Consider the following 20,068-nt stretch of genomic DNA (forward strand, 5'->3'; position numbering starts at 1 on the left):
GTTTTAATGTTATTAAACCAAAAGTGTCTGCCTAGCTTTCACACTTCCTAGTAAGGCAGAATTTTTAAAATCACAGTATTCCCCTCTGCCAAAAGCACATCAAAATGCAACTCAACTCCATGGAAATATTATATAACATAAATAATGTCCTTATCATTTCAAGCTATTTAGCAATAAAGAAATAGCAGTCTTTATGGCACAGAAAGAGAGAGAAATGGCTTCTGCATCTTTAAAATGCATACAACTAATATCCTTTAAATGTGAACTTTCATTTCACGGAGAGAACTTGCACACTTTCTATTAGAGGTGATAAGGAAAGTGTTTCATTTCAACAATTTAATGCTAGCACTGTCATAGTCTTTCATTATTCTGGACTCATGGACTGCTTTTGCAGAACACAGCTTTAAAATACAGGTCAGCATTAAAGGATTTTGAAATAACGTGAAAATGCTCTTATTTCTCTTTTGAGTGGGTCCTTTATTTTGGTATCTATAAGAGAACTACTCTCTTCTCCAAATCCTTTCTCCTCAGGAGGAATCAGCAGGGACATTGTGACTTATTTTAAAGTTAAGAGGCTGAAAAGCTTTAGAGAAGGCATTGTAATCTGCTATAAAATGTGTGCAGGACAGAGGCATAGATTTGGAATTGTTGGTAGCTCTCCAAGACGTAGGAGAGAGAAGCATGAGATGATTAGATTACTCACAAAGTGTTAATCCTGCAGCAATGAGAAAATTTTAAAAAAAAGTAATCCCTATCCTTGTGTTTACACCAGATTAGCTAGTGCAAAGTGGTAAGCATGTTATCATTACAAATAGAAAGCCTGTCCCTAAAATTATGTTAGTTGCAAAGCAGTATCTCACATCATTAAAAAATCAGTACTCTTAGCTTTCTATTTTTACAGAAAAAGTATTGATCAGACCCAGAAAAACATGGTAACATGGGGAAAAGATAGGGAAACAGGCTTGCAGTGGGTCCCATCTCTTTTTTTTCCCAAGTCAGGTCAGCATTCATAACCAACTGTCTTAACTCTTAGATTTTGTACAATGAGATAGTCATTGTTGACTATCTCAAAGTCAAAAAAGTTGACTGTCTGCTTTTGGTACCTTGTCACTCAGTCTGAATATTGAGAAATGAGTCTACTTGGCTTCCAAGAAGATGAAAAGTTTAGCATTTTGGGCTAGTGGAGCTGAGGTTGCTCGGTAAGCATTCTAAAGTAGTTGGTAGGGGTCTCGAAAGCCCTAAAGCAGCGTATCTGAGGACTCACAGTGATGTGAGTCCACCAGCAGTGATAGTGCTGAGACTATTTTGTGAACAGCATGGAGAGCACTGTGTTCCCTGGGCAGAAGAGCATCCTTCCTGGCCAGTACCTCCTGCTAAGCCACTTCCAACCCAGTCATGCAAACTTAGGTTTTATCCATCATAATGATTGCGACTCTGTGCTATTGACTGAAATCTTACACTGCCAGCACCTGTAGAAACTCAGTGGACAAAAGTGAATCAAATTCAGCAAGCAGAAAGCATAGTGTTTGTTCCTTTCTGACACAGTTTCCATGAGAGCAAATGGTTCCTGCCCTCAATGAAGTCACATTCGCAAAGAATTGCAAGTTTGGGAGACAGATTTGCCTCCATTTGTAGATTCATCACTGCGCCAGCAGCCAAGCCACAGTCAGTGCGTCAGGACTTGGACAGGCGTCGTAACAGATTTCTTGGTGGCAGCGTTATAGGAATTCAGAAATCCTGTACTTCACAGACAGGCGCAGACATGCTTCCCCTTGCTCGTGCTCTGTCACCAGCCACTCATGCTTCATCAGATGTCGCTCATCTGTGAGCCCTGTGTAAGGACATTTTCCAGAAAAAGGGGATTTTTGCCCTTGTCACATGTTAGTGATGTTTGTAGAACAGTGAATATTGGAACTAATCAACCTCCTGGGAACCACAGTAGGCTGGGGTTGTTACTGTGCAAATGGATAGTAAAGGGCTAATTTTCTTACATTATCTGTAAACATCTCTCCTACATCTAATTGCTGACACGCATACAGGAAAAATATGCTTCTGTTCCATTACGTGGAAGAGTTGTCTTCAGTAGAGCAACTAATGCAACTTTTAAGAGTTCACAGTTTGAATACGGTAGGCTTCGTTGATTTTTATTTTTAATTTCCCACTGCTGGTGTTTGCTACTAAGCACCTTCCAGTGGTGACAAAGAAGTGGACTATATCACGATGTTCTGCTTTACGTGAAGTGGATATTCCTTTTTAGCAGTGTACTGAAACTCAAAAAATCCGGAGCCGTACTGGAAGCATTTAGTTGAAACCCCAGGTTCAGCGTATTTGTTTGTTACCAGCTGTCTCCTGAAGTTCAGCGCTGAGTAAGAACGACATTGCTAGTCTCTCAATAGGTGAGATCTTATTTGCTTATGAAATGGTGCGTGTTCCACAGAAATTGCGGATTGTGACTTGCTTTGCACTTTATAAAGAGAAGTCCAGAGTCCCTAAGGGAAAATCTAAAGGTTACAGCTTTCTGTTGTGCTCTTTTGTTTGTTTCATTTTGTTTCTCAACGGTGACCCCAGGTTTAAAAACCAGAATTAAGCCATCTGAATGTCTTCAAGACTGGAAGTGCTGAGAGTCCAACACTCCTGATAATATCATTTCTTTTGTATATTGACAACAGACACTAACCTTAGCCTTTGGTTTCCTAAAATCTTGGTATTAAGAATCATCTCTTCATTATTTAACAATCTCCATAGGGCTTCTAGTTCCAAGACCCTGATTTTTATAATTATTACAAAGGGGAAATTACTTTGCAGCATATACTAAATAACCTTTTATATGAAACGTTTTCACATCCTATAAAAGTATCTTGCTTCCTGCAATGTAAATGCAGTAAATTAATTAAAAGTAAACTACTATGACAATGTGCAGAGCGACAAATGGTCTCAAACGGTGAAGAAAACACAGAGAACTAGTTCAATGTTGCTCACCGTCTCAGACTTATTTCTCCTTTCTGGAGGCTTTTGGGAAAGTCAGCTTTAATTTATAGGTGGAACCCGAGGATCCCCCTCTCCAGTGACACCCTCGGTAAGAAACATTCAGGTCCGCTGTGGGTTATCCTGTGGTTGTGTTGCCTGGAAATACTGAAGTAACAGGTGGCACTATTGCCACGTGGAAAAAAAAACAAAGAACTTGACAGTATCTCATAGCTTTATAGAAATATATGAGCTCTGGGGACAAATCCACTAGCATGAATTACTGATGTCAGTGATGCTTACGGTTGAAAGTAAGAAACCAAACAGCAGCTGTGAGTCCTTCCCCCTGAAAAAGTTTATCTGCCTGCTGTTCTTTGCTTATTCTGCTTTGAGGTTCTCTAATTAGGCTTCATATACTCTCTTGCTTTCCCCAAATAAAAGTAGTGGTGTGTATTTATGAATTATTTTTTTTTTGTGGTGCACTAATGGGCTAATGTTCTTACATTATCTGTAAATCCATGTAAATAAAGGCTATTTTTAAAACCTTCCTGTGCTGTTCCAAAGCTTGTTTATATTTTTCAAAAGGCTGTAGTGTTGGCATTATTATAATGTAAAAGGGGAGAGCACCTCTTCTGATAGTAGCAGAGCCAAATAAAACTTTGAGTAATGTGAAGCAGATATTTGCTCATGAGTTACCTTTTTTTTTTTGCCTATCAGACACTTGAAAAGCACAAACAGTAAAGAAGTATTCAGAAATTAATATGTTTATGCTCAGAGTCCTAAAATATCCTTTTTTACATAAAAGACATAAAAATATGTTAAACTCTTTCTTCGGGTTTATTGTTCTGGAATCATTCCAAATATGTTGTTTATTTTTCTATTTTAGGCTCCTAAGGACCCAGTCTCTGGATTGGTACTATAATAATGTCAAAAGCCGCTTTAAGTGTTTTGGAAGTGCCAAAGTCCTAAAGAACTTATACAAGAAGCATAGACTGGAGAGTGGAGTTTGTCCTGATGCAATAGGTAAGAAGAGCTGTGTTGATTTCTTATTAGCTTATCTACTTTAACATACAAGCTGAGACAAGGGAAGTTCTGAGATTATTTCAAAAAATACTTTTTCAAGGCTTTTTTCAGTGGAGAGAGAAAAAAAGATGTGAAGGGTCTAGAGGACTGTTTAAGAATTCAAAGAATGTTTAATCTTAATTATGCCACTGATACAGAAGAACTGTTATCTTCAGTCTGTAAAGTAAATTGCAGTTTCTATTCTAGCCTGTGTTCCAAAAATTTATCACAGTTCTGAGTAGTCAATGAATGAGGAAATAATTTTGCATTCAACATTTGGCCTTAGAGCACATTGCAGTGGTGTTTGAAGCAAGATTTGGTTAACGTGGGATACATTCAGTACCCAAGTTGGCCAAAACTTAGGTTGTCCTCACTTTTTGCATGCTTAACTCATGCTTTTTGCATGAGTTTTGCATGCTTAAGGTTCTGAAACTGGCCACACCTTATTTTTTTATTGATGTTTGTAAATGGTTAAAAGATGCTGATTAAGTATTGGCATCACCCTTTTAAATGAAGAGACACAATTCTCCCTTAACTATGGTGTTAGAGTGCGTTACCCCATAAGAGTAATTAGAGATATAAAATGGGTTAGAAGTGGCTTTTGATGTCATACTGGTGACTTTACCAAATTACTCAAAACACTGTTAGCTGAATGTTTGAAATGTCATTAGATTTCTTGGACCAGATACTTTCCTGATGTAATTCTTTTGAAATTTGTACAGGCACTTTAATTTTTCTCTAGTCCTTAATTTATCTTTTTCTGAAATTACATGGAATGGTAAGTGGACTCTAGTCTGGAGTGAAAATTTTAGGTGTTTCTTGTGAATGTTGGCATAAAAGCTTCTAGAGAGAAGCAACCTATACATTAAGTTCTGATTTATTAGTCTTTTTGCTTTCTCTGTATCAAATTAAATTTGCTAGAAGAAGATTCCTTAACAGTTGAGAACAAATGTGTATGACGACAAGAAAGTCCATGTCTGTGAGGGCAGAAGTGGAACAATGGAGTTAAAAACTGTAGGGATGGATTCTTCAGAACTTTAATATGATGCGTTGCCTTTACTTAAGTCAAAGTCTCACTATTTTGTCCTTGAATGGAAGTGTGAACAATGCAATGATGAGTTGCAGTGGCAACTGCGCTCTCTGTGAGACCTTTCTAAGGAAGGCCTTTGAGTCTAAATGTCATTGCTAACTTTCTTCTACTCTCCGTGTGACTGTTAGGTAAACCTTTTGTTCCCTTTAAAGATAAATACTAGTATACGTGTCCGGGTTATTTATACAGAATTGCCCTTTAAAATGTAGAATCTATTTCAATCCCAAATGTCATATTAAAGGCAAATTCCCTATACTTAACTTCTACCATGTAAGTTTTATAGCTAGTAGCTTCTTCCTCTCTCTGTCTTTTACTGTACAAATAGTTTTCTCCATCCAAAATGAATGAGAGGTCTTTTGTATAAAAGCAGTTATGTTTTGTACAAAAACTGCTGCAATCATGGTTTATACAAAAGGTAGGAGGAATTTTCTGGTTATTCCTCTTTGTGTGTGGTGCCACCGAATCTTGAGTGAATGTTCTAATCTAATAATGCCTCTGCGGTCAATGGGTACTGCTTCTACTAACGTGCGGTACTGTCTTTTTTTGAGCAGAAGGAGGTTTTTTTGAAGGAAGCTTTGAAAATGAAGGGAGCATTTGTGGCAGTGACTCTACTTTCTACCGACAGACAGAAGGTATGCTGCTAAAAACTCTTTGATTAAAACACAGTCCTTACACTTTGAATTACTGGACAAATATCCTAGAGTGCTGGTAAGCCTTGTTCACTGATCCAACAATATTTTAGCTGAAACTTTTAGCAAGATACTAAAAATCCTTTCTGTACCATGCTGGGATATCTTGCTTCAGTATTACAGCTAATACACGCTTACTCTAGTGTGATTTTCTTCATGTTCAGTTTTTGTTACTTCTCTCCGATTTCCTATCCTGTACTTCTGTATTCTTTTCACTCTCTTATATTCTGTTGGTGTTTATAGGAAGTTTACAGATTTTCTTCTTATGATTTCCTCCTAACTATTTTGCTGGATTCTAAAATAAGCAACATAAAAATACTCTGTTTTATTGTATTTAATATTTACATTTAAGAAGTAACATAGAGATGCAGACAAATTTCTCTGTCTTAAGATGTTTATTTTACTGTGCATGATTATGGATTGAGGAAATGAACTTTGTCATGAATGATCTAAGATTTGAATATATGTGCAGAATATGAGTCTGAATTTTGGAGCTCATTGTGCAAAATGTACATATACAAAGAACATGGTGGTTTTTCTTATTCTTCACCTAGGACACAGCATGATGGATACCCTTGCTGTGGCCTTACGCGTTGCAGAGGAAGCAGTGGAAGAAGCTATTTCTAAGGCAGAGACCTACAGTGACAGCCTGGTAACATTAAAAAAAATAATTTAAATGGAACAATTACATTTCTTTTAATTTGGGTAGTGGTACAAAACCAAGTAAATACAGAAGAAAACATAAAGAAGTAGTCACTATCTCATGCCATACCTAAAGACTTGAGTGTGGGTTTGATGAACTTGTATCCAAGATGCATGTTGCTCTGCAGAAGGTGACGTGCAATGTAAGTACCTGTAATTTCTTCCCATAGTGCAAATAGGGCGTATTCCCCATTTCTGTGGAAAGGCTGTTTTTATGTGATTTTTAGAAACTACAGATATCCATTTTTTTTGCAGGACAAGCAGAACGAGGCTTGTTACTTGCAGGAGCACAAGGAGGACCTCATTGAAGAGCTGGCTACAACCATCGTGCAGAAGGTATGGCATGCATTTTTTCCTTAGTTTATTTAATAGCCAAAACACAGTCCTTTAGTCTGGTGAGCTTTGACTCTGCTAACAGCAAAAAGGATGACACCAACGGAGAAAGCAGAGTAAATGACAAGTTGCAACTTCAACTATCCGAGTATAGGCTTTAATCAGCCACATCTGATGGAGAGATCAGTTTATAAATAAGCTTAATCCACTGCCTAAATGATGACGTACACTGTCAGAGCTGCGAGGTACCACCCCCTCTGGTGTGTGATATCCTTGCTTGGAAGAGGAGGCCCCAGCTTCATGGAATTTTACAGCTGTACTTCACTTCCCAAAAGGCACAAAGTTTCCCAAAGTAAAGAAGTGTGACTTTTGACCATACTAGCTCTACTGCACCCTGCGTCTGCAACGCATACAGAGAAAACATCGATCATTAAAATAGAATTCTGTTAATGATACTGTGAGAGAGACACACAAAAAATCACAGAACCCTCTGTGTGTCTGATTTATGTCGCTTTTTCCGGAAAGCTCATTCTTGTCCCTGCAAAGCTCGCAGTTGGCACTGACTCAGCACTGAAACAAAGGGCTAGTGGGAACTAATACCCTTGAGTTTATCTGGACAGACTGGAGCAAAGCAAGACAAGCTGAACTGAGTGCTGCTGAGTTCCCGTGATCGGTAAAGTAACCACTCTGCTAAGTTAGTCTCCCTCTGTGTGAACTAAGCTAATTGCCACATCTTTGTATGGGATGTGGCATTTAACGATGTATGCATCAGACACCAGAAAAGGAAAATGTTGTTTATAAGGCTATCAAGAAAAGCCAGAAGGGCATAAACTCAATGGAAAATAATCTGCCTTCTTATTAATAGGGATGATAGAAGATTAATTCTGCGTATCAAGTCTTTGATAGTCCAGAGCCTATCTCAGCCAAGCTTGAATTGCTACTACTTTTGGCAAAAGCTTCCTAACAAGATCTATTTATAAAATAATACTCCATAGATATTTTGAATTGGAGTCAGAAAAGTTGTGGAAATGAAGTGCAGCAGGATATAATCTCTCAGTGCAGGGAGACAGTTAGTCTTATATGATCTCTCTCTCCTAAGACAATGTAGATTTTCAAAACCAAAAATAGTGCCTAGACACCTAACACCTCTTTGTTTTCAGTAGAAATGTGTCTAGATGCCATGGGAGCCTTTGAAATTCTCCTCATAACTAGTATTTTATGTTTCTTTGCAAACGTGCTGGGCTGAGAAAAGACTTGACAGATGCTGCTAATGTTTAAAGTGTTACCGTAGGAACAGGGTTCCATGTTTATTTAATTCACCTCTGACGTTCCTACGGGCATTGATTATAATTTATTGTATCGATGCTTATGCAATTGCAAGATGAGAGGAAATGCAGGCAGGTTGTCAGAATCATCCTTGTATGAACTGGAGCAAAAGCAAAGGGAAACTCAAGTGTTCTTCCTAGGCAGTTTGCCTTGAGACAGGGTTAGCGTAGTTTTTCTCCATACGGCTCAAAGAGTATTTTGCAAGCACCGCTTTTTTTTCTCCCCTCCTATCCCCTGCCCCCCCTGCCTTACAGATTATAAAGAAGCAGAAAAGCAAAACTGAGCAGGCCGAGGCTGACTTTGAATGGCCACCGTCCAGGAGCAGTGGCCTGGCGTCTGTGGCTGTCTCAGATCAGAGTATGCTGACTTTTCCAGGGAGCCGCAGGGGGTCCTACACGTTATGGGTGAGTGACTTGGCACAACTGTTGATGTTTTCTGCTGCACAAAACTGGAAGATTGAAATGATGGAGAAGTGTACTTACTGCCTGGAATGGTACGTAGAGACTTGCAGAGAACAAGGCATTAAACCCGTGTCTGGACAAACTGTCTCTCTCAGTTGCATCTTTTCCTAGCGCATCGTGGGCCACAGAAGTAAGTCGCAGACATTGTGTTGTATTGGCGAGTGTGTTGGGGAGGACTGAGTTTGTGATATGGGCAGTCTCGCGGCTTGATTTGAATGCTAACAGTACTCAGTGCCTCAGTCTGAATTCCTTAAGACAGTTTTCATGCTCACTTAGCTTTTATTTGGAATTTTGCTGAACGTTGTATTTTCTTTTGTACAATGTTAGATTTCTGTAATTTTTTTTTTCTCCTTAGCCATCGTAAACAGCCACCACCACAAGCAAAAAAGTAAACCCAACTGTAAAGCACCATTTATGTCTTACACTAAAGAGTATTTCCTCCTCCTTTCACCTGTTTCTCAGCACAATGCCTTTAGCTCCTGCTGTAAAGCTGAAAAAAATCTGACAAGCTGCATTAGTAACGTTTTAAGAAGAGCAGCAAGTGAAAAGAAGTGAAAATAAGCTGTAGGCTTGGATATGCCGTTTCACAGTCAGTGAGGGAGGACAGTGACAGATGAGTTCCAGCGCTTTTTGATACAGCGGTTGAAGCTGCTGCTCCCCAGTGTCCTGCTGCTGCGCCAGTAACCACCTCTCCCCACCGAGCAGAAACCCCAGAGTTGAACGTGTGCTGAGCCTTAGTTCCCAGCTAAGTTTGCTAGCTTACGCTGCCGGTGAAAATAGATTTCTGCTAGAATATAAGACTGTGGGCCAGAATTGCTGAGGTACAGACTTACGTTCTCGTCCCTCACCTTTTTCGAAATTGAAGGAGTAACACCTTAAGCCGCTGCTGTTAACCAAGTGATAACAAGTCAGGGTGAGTGCGTTTAAGCGCTTTGCCCTGTAGCTCCTAGGCAGCTTGCTTGTGGAACATAAGAACCAGGAGAGGGAGAGTTAATTTTGTGTCTGACTCAACTGAGGGGGTTTTTTCCTGGAGTTTAAGGACAAGACCTAGGGAAACATGCTCGTCAAATCTCCAGTTATTACACCAGAAACCTGTTGTTTTCTGAGTATAACCAGACACCCTTGGAAAGGTAGCATAATTCCAATTGTGCCTATAGCTAATATAGTGTCCTCATCAACAGCAGTGGAACAACCCAGTTTCCTTTTCCTGAGCTTGCTTTCCATTCAACTTTGCTTTCATTCAGCTACGAATGGTAAGCGTGCATCTGTCAGCAGATTTGGAGGACTAAACTGTATCAGTGTATCATTTGAGAAAGTTACCTTTTCTGCCAGAAGAATTGCAATATTTTTTTCTTTCCAAAACAAAACCTAGCTTCTACAGAAGCTGGCAGAGACGCCCTGTGGCCATATGCCCTTTCCAGGCAAAGCTTTTTACTCTCCCTCCCAGGTACATTTTGGAACTCCTGAGTACAAGCTTGTAACAGCAAATCTTCACGGGCTCCACTGTAATAAGTGAAGTTTTTGTATTTCCTAACTGATGACATTATGTTGACCAAAAAAACCCCCGAACTCCGGATTTGTGTACACATCCTACCATTGAGCTGTGTGTGTTGGCTTAGTTTGAGCAGAGATCTATCTGCCTGTAGCGATAAAAACCCTTTCTTTGTAGTACCTGCCGGAGCTAACAAGGGAGCTCTTGCGACAGATTTATTAAGGCAGATGCTCCTAATGTAACCAAGGTTTTTGTAGACAGACTATGTCAGCATTTTTTTTCTATCAAAGCGACCCAAGTTGACTATTACTGGGTTAGAGTTATATACATGAACCTGTTTTCCAATAAGGATTATTTAAGTAGAGTTTCCTCTGTGTAAGGCTTTCTTTGTTAACCTGACAAACAAATTAGTAGGTGAAGCAAGCAGAAGCAGGACAGGTTAAATAAAAGGGAAGAAGAAACGTGATTAACAGACCGACGTGCTGAGGAAAGGGAGGTAAGGGTAGCAAATCTTAAGGCAGTTAGGATTTCGTAATTTAAAACTCGAAATTCATCTTAGAGCAAATATTTTTATTTGTCTTCTGTGTAGAAGATAGTACGTGAATCTAGTAAGATTCAGTTACTTAGGGCAGGTACATGCTACAACGCTAGCCTTTAGAAACCCATGTTTATTACTGCATTGCATTTTATTAGCAAAATCACTTGCTTACAGTGTGAGGGGGAGTTGTAATAATTCCAGATACAACTGTGTGGTTATGTCTGCCAAGCAATTTTTCTTTTAAATGCAGCTATTTGTGTGTAGCTTATCCGTATCAGCTAGAAACTTCCAGTGGGCTCTGGAAGCCCGGCGTTACTTGAGCTGTGTAAACTGGGGACTGCACAGTGCCAAGAGACCGACTGCCTGAAACCTGCTTGATTGGAGCAGAACCTATTGATCTTCATATTAAGGAACACACAGGCACATGCGGTATCTCCCCGAAATATATTATTGATTGTTTAACTGCAGTACTGTGGTGTGGTAGTAGCTATAGATATCGGCTTTTCCTCTTTTTCTCTTAGATCTCTTTGAGATCCCTTGCCCAAGCTAAAAATAGTGATACCAGGCTGAATATTTAATTCCCCCATCTCATAAAAAGAGATGGATGGCACCATCTGTTTCTCATTACCAATAAGGAAAGGCCGTACAATGTTGGGGTAGGAGGAGCTTAGAGCAATGGGTGGATGCTTCTCTGCTCTCCCAGTCCATCTTCCCGCTCCCGCCCCCCATACATCACTGCCAGCGAGAGCAAACGACCAGTTGGCATATTTAAATATCCATGTATTTAAACATTGATGGAGTGCAGGCATCCCGGTGTGTTCTAAGTGCTGTATTAGTGGTCTTTATTTTACAGCTAAAAGATTGCATATATAAACAGAAGCTCATCCATAATTTATAGTATATAAAACAGCTAGGGATACAGGGAAAAGGAGGATTTCATTAAACACACATTATGATGCACCTCAGGGGAAGCAGAAATTTACTGGTTAAGCTAACGATAAGGTCCACAGTGTACCGACAGTTGCTTATTTTTTTCTTTTTTTTTCTTTTTTTCCCCCTTTGATTTGTTTTAAAGAGAAGGAAGGTTACACAAGGCTGAGGTCCAAAACTGCTTTGGAAATCTCAGGAGGTTTTGCAGGTGCTCTATACCTTTGTACATTTGTCCCCAACAAATATTTGAAGAAAACCTTTTTGAAGAGGAATCCTGTTCAGCAGTCATAGGACGCAGCGGGAGAGCTGCTTCAGCTGAGGGAGGTATAACACTGTAGGAAGTTGATACCAGCTGACATCAGTTCTTTCCTGGCAACGACTCTGTATCAAAAACATCATATGTATGTCTAATTAATAAATATGTCACATCATAGGGAAGATGGAGCTTCTCGCTTTTATACATGAGTGGGGATCAGAAGGTTGCACAGGGTGCATGGCTGGGACCTGCTTCTGATGAAGCGGGTGTGCATTTATCCAGGAGCCCATCAGCTGGATCCTGATGGGTTATTTACTGTCTTGTTTCCTTCCAGAAGCAGCCAACTGCAGCGCTCTCTTGTCTGCCCGGAATGGGAAAGAACAGTACACTTTGAGAGGGAAAAGCATTTGGTACTTCAGAAAATAATGGGTCTTTTTTTAATTAATATTTATTATGAGAAGATGCAGCTTTCTCTGAGTACTCTCCAGGTTAGAAATCTTATTGTGGTCTGTTGACTTTACAGGTGTGACATTGTGGTCCCACTGGATTTCAGATCAAGACAGCCCTGTCCATAGTAATCTGGCTGATTTCCCTCCTTCCACTGCAGCAAAAGGATAGGATACAACTGCTTTTGCAATTCTGACTTAGTAATTAGTACCACTTTTTAAGGTTTCAGGTGGCTAAATAATCAGTGCAAGGGTAAACGTGACAGAATTGTCCTTTTGAAGTTGTTTGTATAGTTTGAGACGTATCTCTAGCACAAGATGACTGATTCTTGGTTTCATGCACTTGACAAACATCCAAGAAGACAGTTTTGGATGCTAGATATATGATTAAGCCCATGCAGGCCTAAATTCAGCTGGATTATGCTTACTGCCCGCAAACCAAGATGGGTTTTAAGGCAGGAAAGGGAGCAGGAGAGAGAGGACACAGAAGGGTGGTCATTCTATAATGTTATTTTCCAAATAATTTAGATCATATGTTGTTCTTTCAGCTTTATTTTGTTTTAATGATGTTATCCTAATACAGTGCTGGATATCACAAAGCTTTAAGGTCTGTCTTAAAATCTGTGATGCTCAGAGCTAGGCTGCCTGGCAAATCTGACTTTATTTTTAGATGAAATCAGGGTGTATATTGTCACAGCGAGAAGCAAATAAACACAGAACACTTCAGGCTTCCTCTATCAAGTGGGTGTTTGAGTAGGAGACGCAGTGATTCGCTCTGATGGGCGAGCACACTGCTGAGCACGACTTTGTAGACAAGGGTCAGAATGGGACGTGAAAGGTTGCATGGGGTACTGAGCAACCTAGAAATTAATGAAAATAGAGTAATCATGTGCAGTGAAGAGTATTCTCTTGAAAAAAAAGGTGAGTTTATGTGGGAGGCTGCAATTAGACTTGAGATTAAAATGCCAGCTCACCCTCTTCCCCTACACCTTTATAGACATGCACTTTCCCAGTGGGCTACACTGGTGGTGACTTAGAATCATGTTGCCCTACACCAGAAGAGGGATCTGGCCTTTGCAGTTGCTCAGCTTTCTTATCTGTAAATAATATAGTAATACTGTCATCAGAGGATACTAACTGAGCTCTCAGTGTCTTCAAATGAAAGATGTTACACAACTGGGAAGCATCTGCGCTGTTTGTTTTTTTAAAGAGATGTAATAGAATATTTCAAGTTCAGGAGAAGGGAAAAAGAAAGGGACGTGGGGGAACATATGAGAAACGGTAACAGCTAAATGAACAAGGGTACCTGTAAAGGCGCTGTTTAGATTACAGTTGTGTTGGTACATCTGCCCTCTATTCCTGTCAAAGCATGTAACAATTGATTTACCACAAACTTCTATAGACTTCTTCACATAAATCCATCACATTGATTGAAGTATGCTATTTTATGTTCCTACCACTTTCCTAAATTGTTAGCCCCATAAGTACAATAAAAGGATGTTTATACTCATCTTCTGGAACCAATATTTAAATCTCCCTTATAACTAGCTTGCAAACCCCTTGCAACCAAAGCATTTTCACATGTGGGGCCTGCTTACCATTTGGGGAGGGGGAGGAGGTCCCTCAGGCACTATGGATTATACTTCTGTGTGGTGATTTGTAGAGCTACATGCATGCGCAGCAGCAATGGGTTTGTTGGCGAGTAACCTCTTGCCTCTCTCCCCTGCAACCCGTCTCTGGATCCTCAAAGTCGATTGATCCAAACTAAACCAAAATAAACGCAAACCCAAATGTGGCTTTACATATTATTAGACAGGTGTGCAATTCATACTGCTGATGGACCTATTCCTGATTAACTGAGTCTTATCTTTGTCCTCCTTTTAAAGGAACAGTACTTTTAAGGGGATCGGCTGTCTGAGAGGCCAGTAGAAGGATGTCAAACCCACCTAAAGTGCAGCCAGGATAGGTCTGTGTCAGTAGGAAACAACAGGCCAGCTTGGGCAAACCCTGGAAGGACGGATGCTCTAAGGCTTTTGCAGGAGAGGGAGTAGTCATCTTTGCTTTCCCCAGTCTGCTATTGAAGGATTTGCCCTGATGGCTGGGATATCCTAAGCAGGATTTAGGTCAGGGCTTAAGGAAGGGAGGTTTTTTTCAATTGAGTGTGAAAAATCTCCCATTCATCTGCCTGTTTTTGCCCTCTTTCAGAAGCCATAGGGTTGTTAACAGATACTTTGCCGCATACAAGATTAACTAAGGAACAGATGCTTGAAACCCTTGGTATTTCACTCCCACTGCTAAATGTCTGGACTGCATACATTTGAGCAGAGGGAAAATCACTTCCAGGGATAAATCGGCTGTGGCAGAGTGGCACTGTTCACAAGCTCTATACAGTCTCCTTCCTGGTGTGGGAGTTTCCTTACCAAAGGATGCATTAGCTGTTGATGCTTAGGAGTTGCTGCTGTATTTGCTGAGGTTGGATGGGACCTGCTGGTTCTGTCTGTGCATCGATTGTGTTCGTAGAGCACAGATGAGAAGCAGGCGAGGGTTTTTTGCTGCACCACTAGCAGGCATAGACGTAGAATTTGCAGGTGAGGAGAGGGGACGGATAAGGTTGCGTTTAAGTAATCTTTGTTTGTGCTGTCAATTCTAGGCTGCTTCCCTGAATAAATAAGGTAGTTTTCAAAGCCCAAATTAACAACCGTCCCACAGGTCAGAGCTTGCACAGCAGAGGATCCAGAGGTGCCCTCCCTGCCCTCAGCCCTGGTGTTGAGGTCCCAGTTCCTGCAAGGGCTCCTGCCATGGGAACCCTGCAGCTGCCTTGCGCTGGTGGCACCTTGGGCTTCTCAGTCCCTCCTGAAGCTGGGAGAGTCCTTGATCTACTGTAAGTAAGTGCAGAATAAATTACATTTTTACTAGTTAAATCAGACCAAAGAAATAGGGTGACATAGGAGGGAACTGAGGAGAAAAACATGAGTGATCCAGACTATCATTTGTAGAGTTCACTCAGTTGCTTTTGGGATCTACTTTGAATTACCACCTTGGCTTCTTTTTAGAAGAAAGAGGAATTACCCATGCTCTTTCATCTTTTGAGGGAGAATGCAGAACAAAGTCTCAATATTGTCTCTAAACAATATGCATACCTATAAGAGAGTTATTCCAGGTAAAGAATCCATAGACTACCAATGTTAGACTCAATATTTACAAGCACGTTTTATAGAAAGTTGTTCTTGCTTTTCATTACTGGTTTTGTTTTTATTTATTCAGTATTCAGAAGCATGGGCTTGTAAATTGTTATAGACAGAAGATGGAATATTTATATTTATTAAGTAATAAGAGACATTGTATGTGATTATTTTTTATTCACTCTTCCCTTCCTTAATCTTCAGAAACTGCATTGCCTTTTTCTTTTGCCCTGAAGGCCAGCAATGAAACAGGACTGTACCTGCAAAAAATATTCCTTTAGTGCTAGCCCAGTACAAGATGAAGGCTGAGTTCTCTCTGTCCAGACATTATAACTATGCAGCAGAAATCCCTTGAGGAGGGGTTAAAAAAAAAAAAAAAACCAAAACCAAGAGAATAATTATGTGTCTGGGTTTTCTTTTTGAAACAAACATCTCGCAGCAGATGCCAGTAGGCAGGATTCGGTGGGGAACTCATCTAACTAAAGTGTTTGGAAATGCCTGTCAATACTGTAACTATATTTTGCAAGCTGTGCTGTAGTGCACAGCGATCCAGTATGCAGCACATGCCTCCAAGGGAGGAGAGCGTGCGGCGAACATAGCAAATGACCTGTTTGGTTGCAATGCCATCTGCTGATGTACTAATTTATTGCAGAAACTAACAGCTGCGGTACCTTAGTGTCCGACTGCAAACGTATACAGGGCAGCCTTGTAATTCATCACAAATAAATGCACCTGGCTGACAAGTTTTTTTGCTGAGGAACCAGAACTGGTTAGAAAAGGTGCTGGTAGCTTTAGCTGGGAGGGAAGGGTCTTCTTGACCTCTCATGTCTTTATAAATAAGGACCAAAGCTCCTACATTCCTGCCTCCTTTTGAAAAACATATTTAGGCTACTGTATTGTTTGGATACTTTTGGAAAACAGACTGGATTGGTTCTTCTGCCCTGAGATTTCTTGCTGTCCAAGTTTATAGGCAACTGGTAAAGACTCGGGGCCATGACTCCTCCATTTGGCTGGTAAATATCCCTTTTTCAAATTTGAACTGATCCAAAAGCCTATCGGGGTAGCCAGCCTTACCTCTAGGACTTCTCTGCATCCATGCACAGGGAAACTACGTGGAGCACCAGCCCCCAGATAGGCTTCTCCATCCTGTTCCCTTATGTTCAGTGTTTTGCTTCCTATGCAAATGTCCGCAACAGAGAAATTTCCCCAGTGGATCTACAGATGGGCTGTTATCTCTGTGACGAAGAGAGGCACAAATGCAGCACAGTAATATGTTCTTCTGCTGCCTGCCACAGGTTAGTGTGGCAGTGAAGTCAGCAGCGTGGGCAGGCATGGATGTAGGTTTGTAGCCCGTGCCGAAGCCCATGCTATGGCTCTGGGGCTGTTGCGTTAGTGGTGCCAGCTGAGTTCGAGTTGATGCGACTGTGCCAGCCAGGATTAGAGCTTTTGCTGTGTAACCTCACATCAAATAACTAACTTTCTAATTTGCTGTTAATTGCAAAAGCAACAAAAGGAGGTCTTGAGTCATTTGCTTTTCAGATAGAGTCATCAGTCAGGCCACTAATTGATTGGAGATAAACTTGTGGACAAACATTTGGTTTTGTGCTCTAAAAAAAATGGCCTTGTTTATGCCAATGTATAGTGATTTGTTCTCATGCTGGGATATGCTTCTGTCCTATTCCTACACCAGGCTTGGCTATTGATACTCCTTTTTTGTATCGTTATCAGCATTACCAGTGATTTGAACTGCTCTCAGGGATGAATATTTACACTTTCTTTCCACCCATACTTGTCTGAGTAAAACACAATTCTACTATCTGTCTTGCCACCCCTATCTAAAACTGACTTTCAGAACAAGAAATAACCTAATCCTTTACTTTTATTTATTCTTCTTAATTGGAGCTTATTAGAATGCTGTCACTTCTTGATCATTTAAATCTCTCCAGTTACAAGAACTAGAGAGAACTACAAAAGTAGTAGTGAAGAGTGATAGTTCAACAGTCTCTTCCAGTAGCATCATTTGATCCTTTTTCAGGATCTGAATACAGGGGTGCAGTCAAGCTATTTTAGCTTGGCATTACTTTCCTTTTTGTGAGCCTTCTGTGACATTGAACCATCTTCAATGAGAAGAGGTGGTACTTATAGCAGAGCATTCCAAGACACATTTTATCAAAAATTCAGATAAAATGTAGAAAAAGGATGAGGATGGTCTCAAGCTAAGCTTTGGAGGCAGCGAACCTTTTTCCCTTGCTGCATTTAGAGGGATTTTCCTGGGAATTAGCAGCAGTTCCTGCGTAAAACCAATTTTCTACTCTCCATAGAGAGTTGGCAGAAGCTGTGGAGAGCAGTTTCCCTGTGACCTGACCCAAAAGTTTCAGCACGCGATTTAAAAAAAAAAAAGCAGTTTGTTTTAGATAAGCTTGTTTGGATAAGCTTATTTGAGATCCTAGGCTACTATATCACATGGGACTGTGTCTACTTTCTTGTCTGTACTGCCTTGTTTTTCAGTGGGGTTTTTTTTTTGCCCATCAGGCCCTTCATGCTCGTCCTCTCCTTTTTAAATCCTTCAAGCTGTTCTGTATCTTCTAGTCCTGAAAGATATATCTGCTGTGTAGCGTAGACACACCAGACCTAGCTTTAAATTGCTGCGGCAGTGCTGGTGGCAGCGTTGCTGCGGAGGCACGGCTCTGGGGGCAGGATTGCTGAGCAACTTCAGTGGATTTCGTAGCCCGTGCCAAGTTCTGCGTTGCCAGGGCTAAGCTGCTGGCGGGTCTCAGGTTAGTTGAGAGCTAAGTGCAGACACAGTGCCATCACTGCGATGCAGCCTTTGCTGTGATGTTTACGAAACAGCGAGTGGGCGGGCGAGAAACTGGCATTTAAACAAAACACCAGAAAAGTTGTCAAACCTACAGATTTTTTCATAATAAGAAAAAACATGTTACTTTCATTATCTGAGCCCAGGTTATCATGGAACAGACTACTTAAGTTTTTCCTGATGTTTTCTTCTCCTTCTGATGATTTGGATATTTAAGTAATAAGGGAAAATAGATACTGGTGATTCAGCTGCAGGATATTCCTTCTTACAGGTTCTTCAGCATCTCTTATCTCTATGTGTTTACCATACACGTGGAAAAAGAATGTGCCCTGAGGGTATGTACTTGGTACTGTGAAAATAATAACAGCCACAACAACTTGCTGCTTTCAGTACCTAACAACTTTAACACAAAGGTATCAGAGGGTGGCAGATGTGAACTGGACCTAATTTATTGTAAGAATGGGAAGTTGAGTAGTTCTTGCTTTAGGACGAAGTGAAATGAGCCACAGCACAGTTCAGGCTGAGAATTTGTGGCAGAATTGTTTATATTGTCCGTATATCCTGGCAGGATGAAATAAAAGTTAACAAGCAAATTCTTATAGCAAAACAATTTATGTACCTGTCTGTATTGTGTTAAATTGTTAAGCTTTTGCAGGGTTAAGGAGGATTCAGATTATCTTGAGCAGTTGAGGATCTAGTTTGAAGTTTGAAACAGCCTAAATACCCACTAGAATATAGCTGGTTTGTGAAAGTGGTCATCTGAACAATTCCCTATAATAAAATTATACAGTACTATGAGCTTATTTGCAGTAGTTCATGTCAGTGAGTTTGAAAGGAAACACTCCAATACATCATGTTAGGACCTTTGTCTTTGCCTGGGCAGGATTAACCAAGTTATGCGGTCATTGCAGTTACAGGAAAAGATTTGATTCTAGGGCAAGTAATTCTGGATCTTCCTGCAGAGTTCAGAAGCCAGACTAAACCCTGCTGTTTGGTTGTGTTTCTTTTTACTGAATCTGTTATGAAATCACACTGCTGAGCCAAGGATGCAGGAAGATTTGCAGTTAATTAAATCTTCTGGCGTGGTACAAGGGTCCCACACGGGAGCATTTCAGATGGGAGGAGGTGCAGCCAGAGAAGTGGTGAAACTGTTGTTTTCAAGCCAGCAGGACTCCCAGCAATGCGTATGCCATCCTGGGAATTGAAGGGACTTGAAAATAGCTGAAAGTCAAGTTATCCTTTTCCCCATCTGCACTGGTGCAAAGCGGAGCTCTGATACAGGCAAAGACTGGCCCTTTTGAGATTATCGGTTTTAGTTAAATTATTTGTAATTTGAACATCAGTTCAAATGTACAAAAATTTAAGAGTGCCAACTTGGCCTGCCTAAAGAGGCTGAGCCACTTGAAAGCATACTTCTTAATGAAACCCTGGCATATACAGGCAGGCTTTTACTGACTCCGTTGCGAAGGCCAAGACAGAGGTTTTGAGTGGTAAAAAGTTGCGGGGAAAAAGCGAATTGGCGTTTGAAAAAGTGATCTTTCTTGCCATTCGAGCTGCCTTAGCACATACTGTTGTCAAAAGCAAAGTTATTAATTAAAAAAAAAAAAGGTATTGCAGCCAAATAGTGTCAGACAGATGTTAAAACTTGACTTGAGCTGCTGTAGCCTTGTTCCTAAAATTACACATGTGGTTTGATATGTAAGAGTGAATTCTCCTGAAATCAGCAGGACACGCCAGCTTTCACAGTTTTTTTTAACATCTGGCCAAATTTAAATGTGACTT

The 20,068-nt window shown here is 40.5% G+C and overlaps 1 protein-coding gene across 9 annotated transcripts in view; it reads left to right on the forward strand.

Annotated features, from left to right (window-relative positions):
* Nucleotides 1-20,068, forward strand: part of MYRIP (myosin VIIA and Rab interacting protein) — a 261,162-nt gene that overhangs the window by 202,345 nt on the left and 38,749 nt on the right. For all 9 annotated transcript variants that reach the window (XM_054191437.1, XM_054191436.1, XM_054191439.1 and 6 more), the window contains 5 exons: nucleotides 3,851-3,987; nucleotides 5,668-5,748; nucleotides 6,360-6,457; nucleotides 6,763-6,843; nucleotides 8,421-8,570. In XM_054191437.1, the coding sequence (XP_054047412.1) occupies nucleotides 3,851-3,987; nucleotides 5,668-5,748; nucleotides 6,360-6,457; nucleotides 6,763-6,843; nucleotides 8,421-8,570 (547 nt within the window). The remainder of the gene's footprint in view (nucleotides 1-3,850; nucleotides 3,988-5,667; nucleotides 5,749-6,359; nucleotides 6,458-6,762; nucleotides 6,844-8,420; nucleotides 8,571-20,068) is intronic.

This window comes from Rissa tridactyla, chromosome 2, assembly GCF_028500815.1.
Source record: "Rissa tridactyla isolate bRisTri1 chromosome 2, bRisTri1.patW.cur.20221130, whole genome shotgun sequence".
Taxonomy (NCBI): Eukaryota; Metazoa; Chordata; class Aves; order Charadriiformes; family Laridae; genus Rissa; species Rissa tridactyla.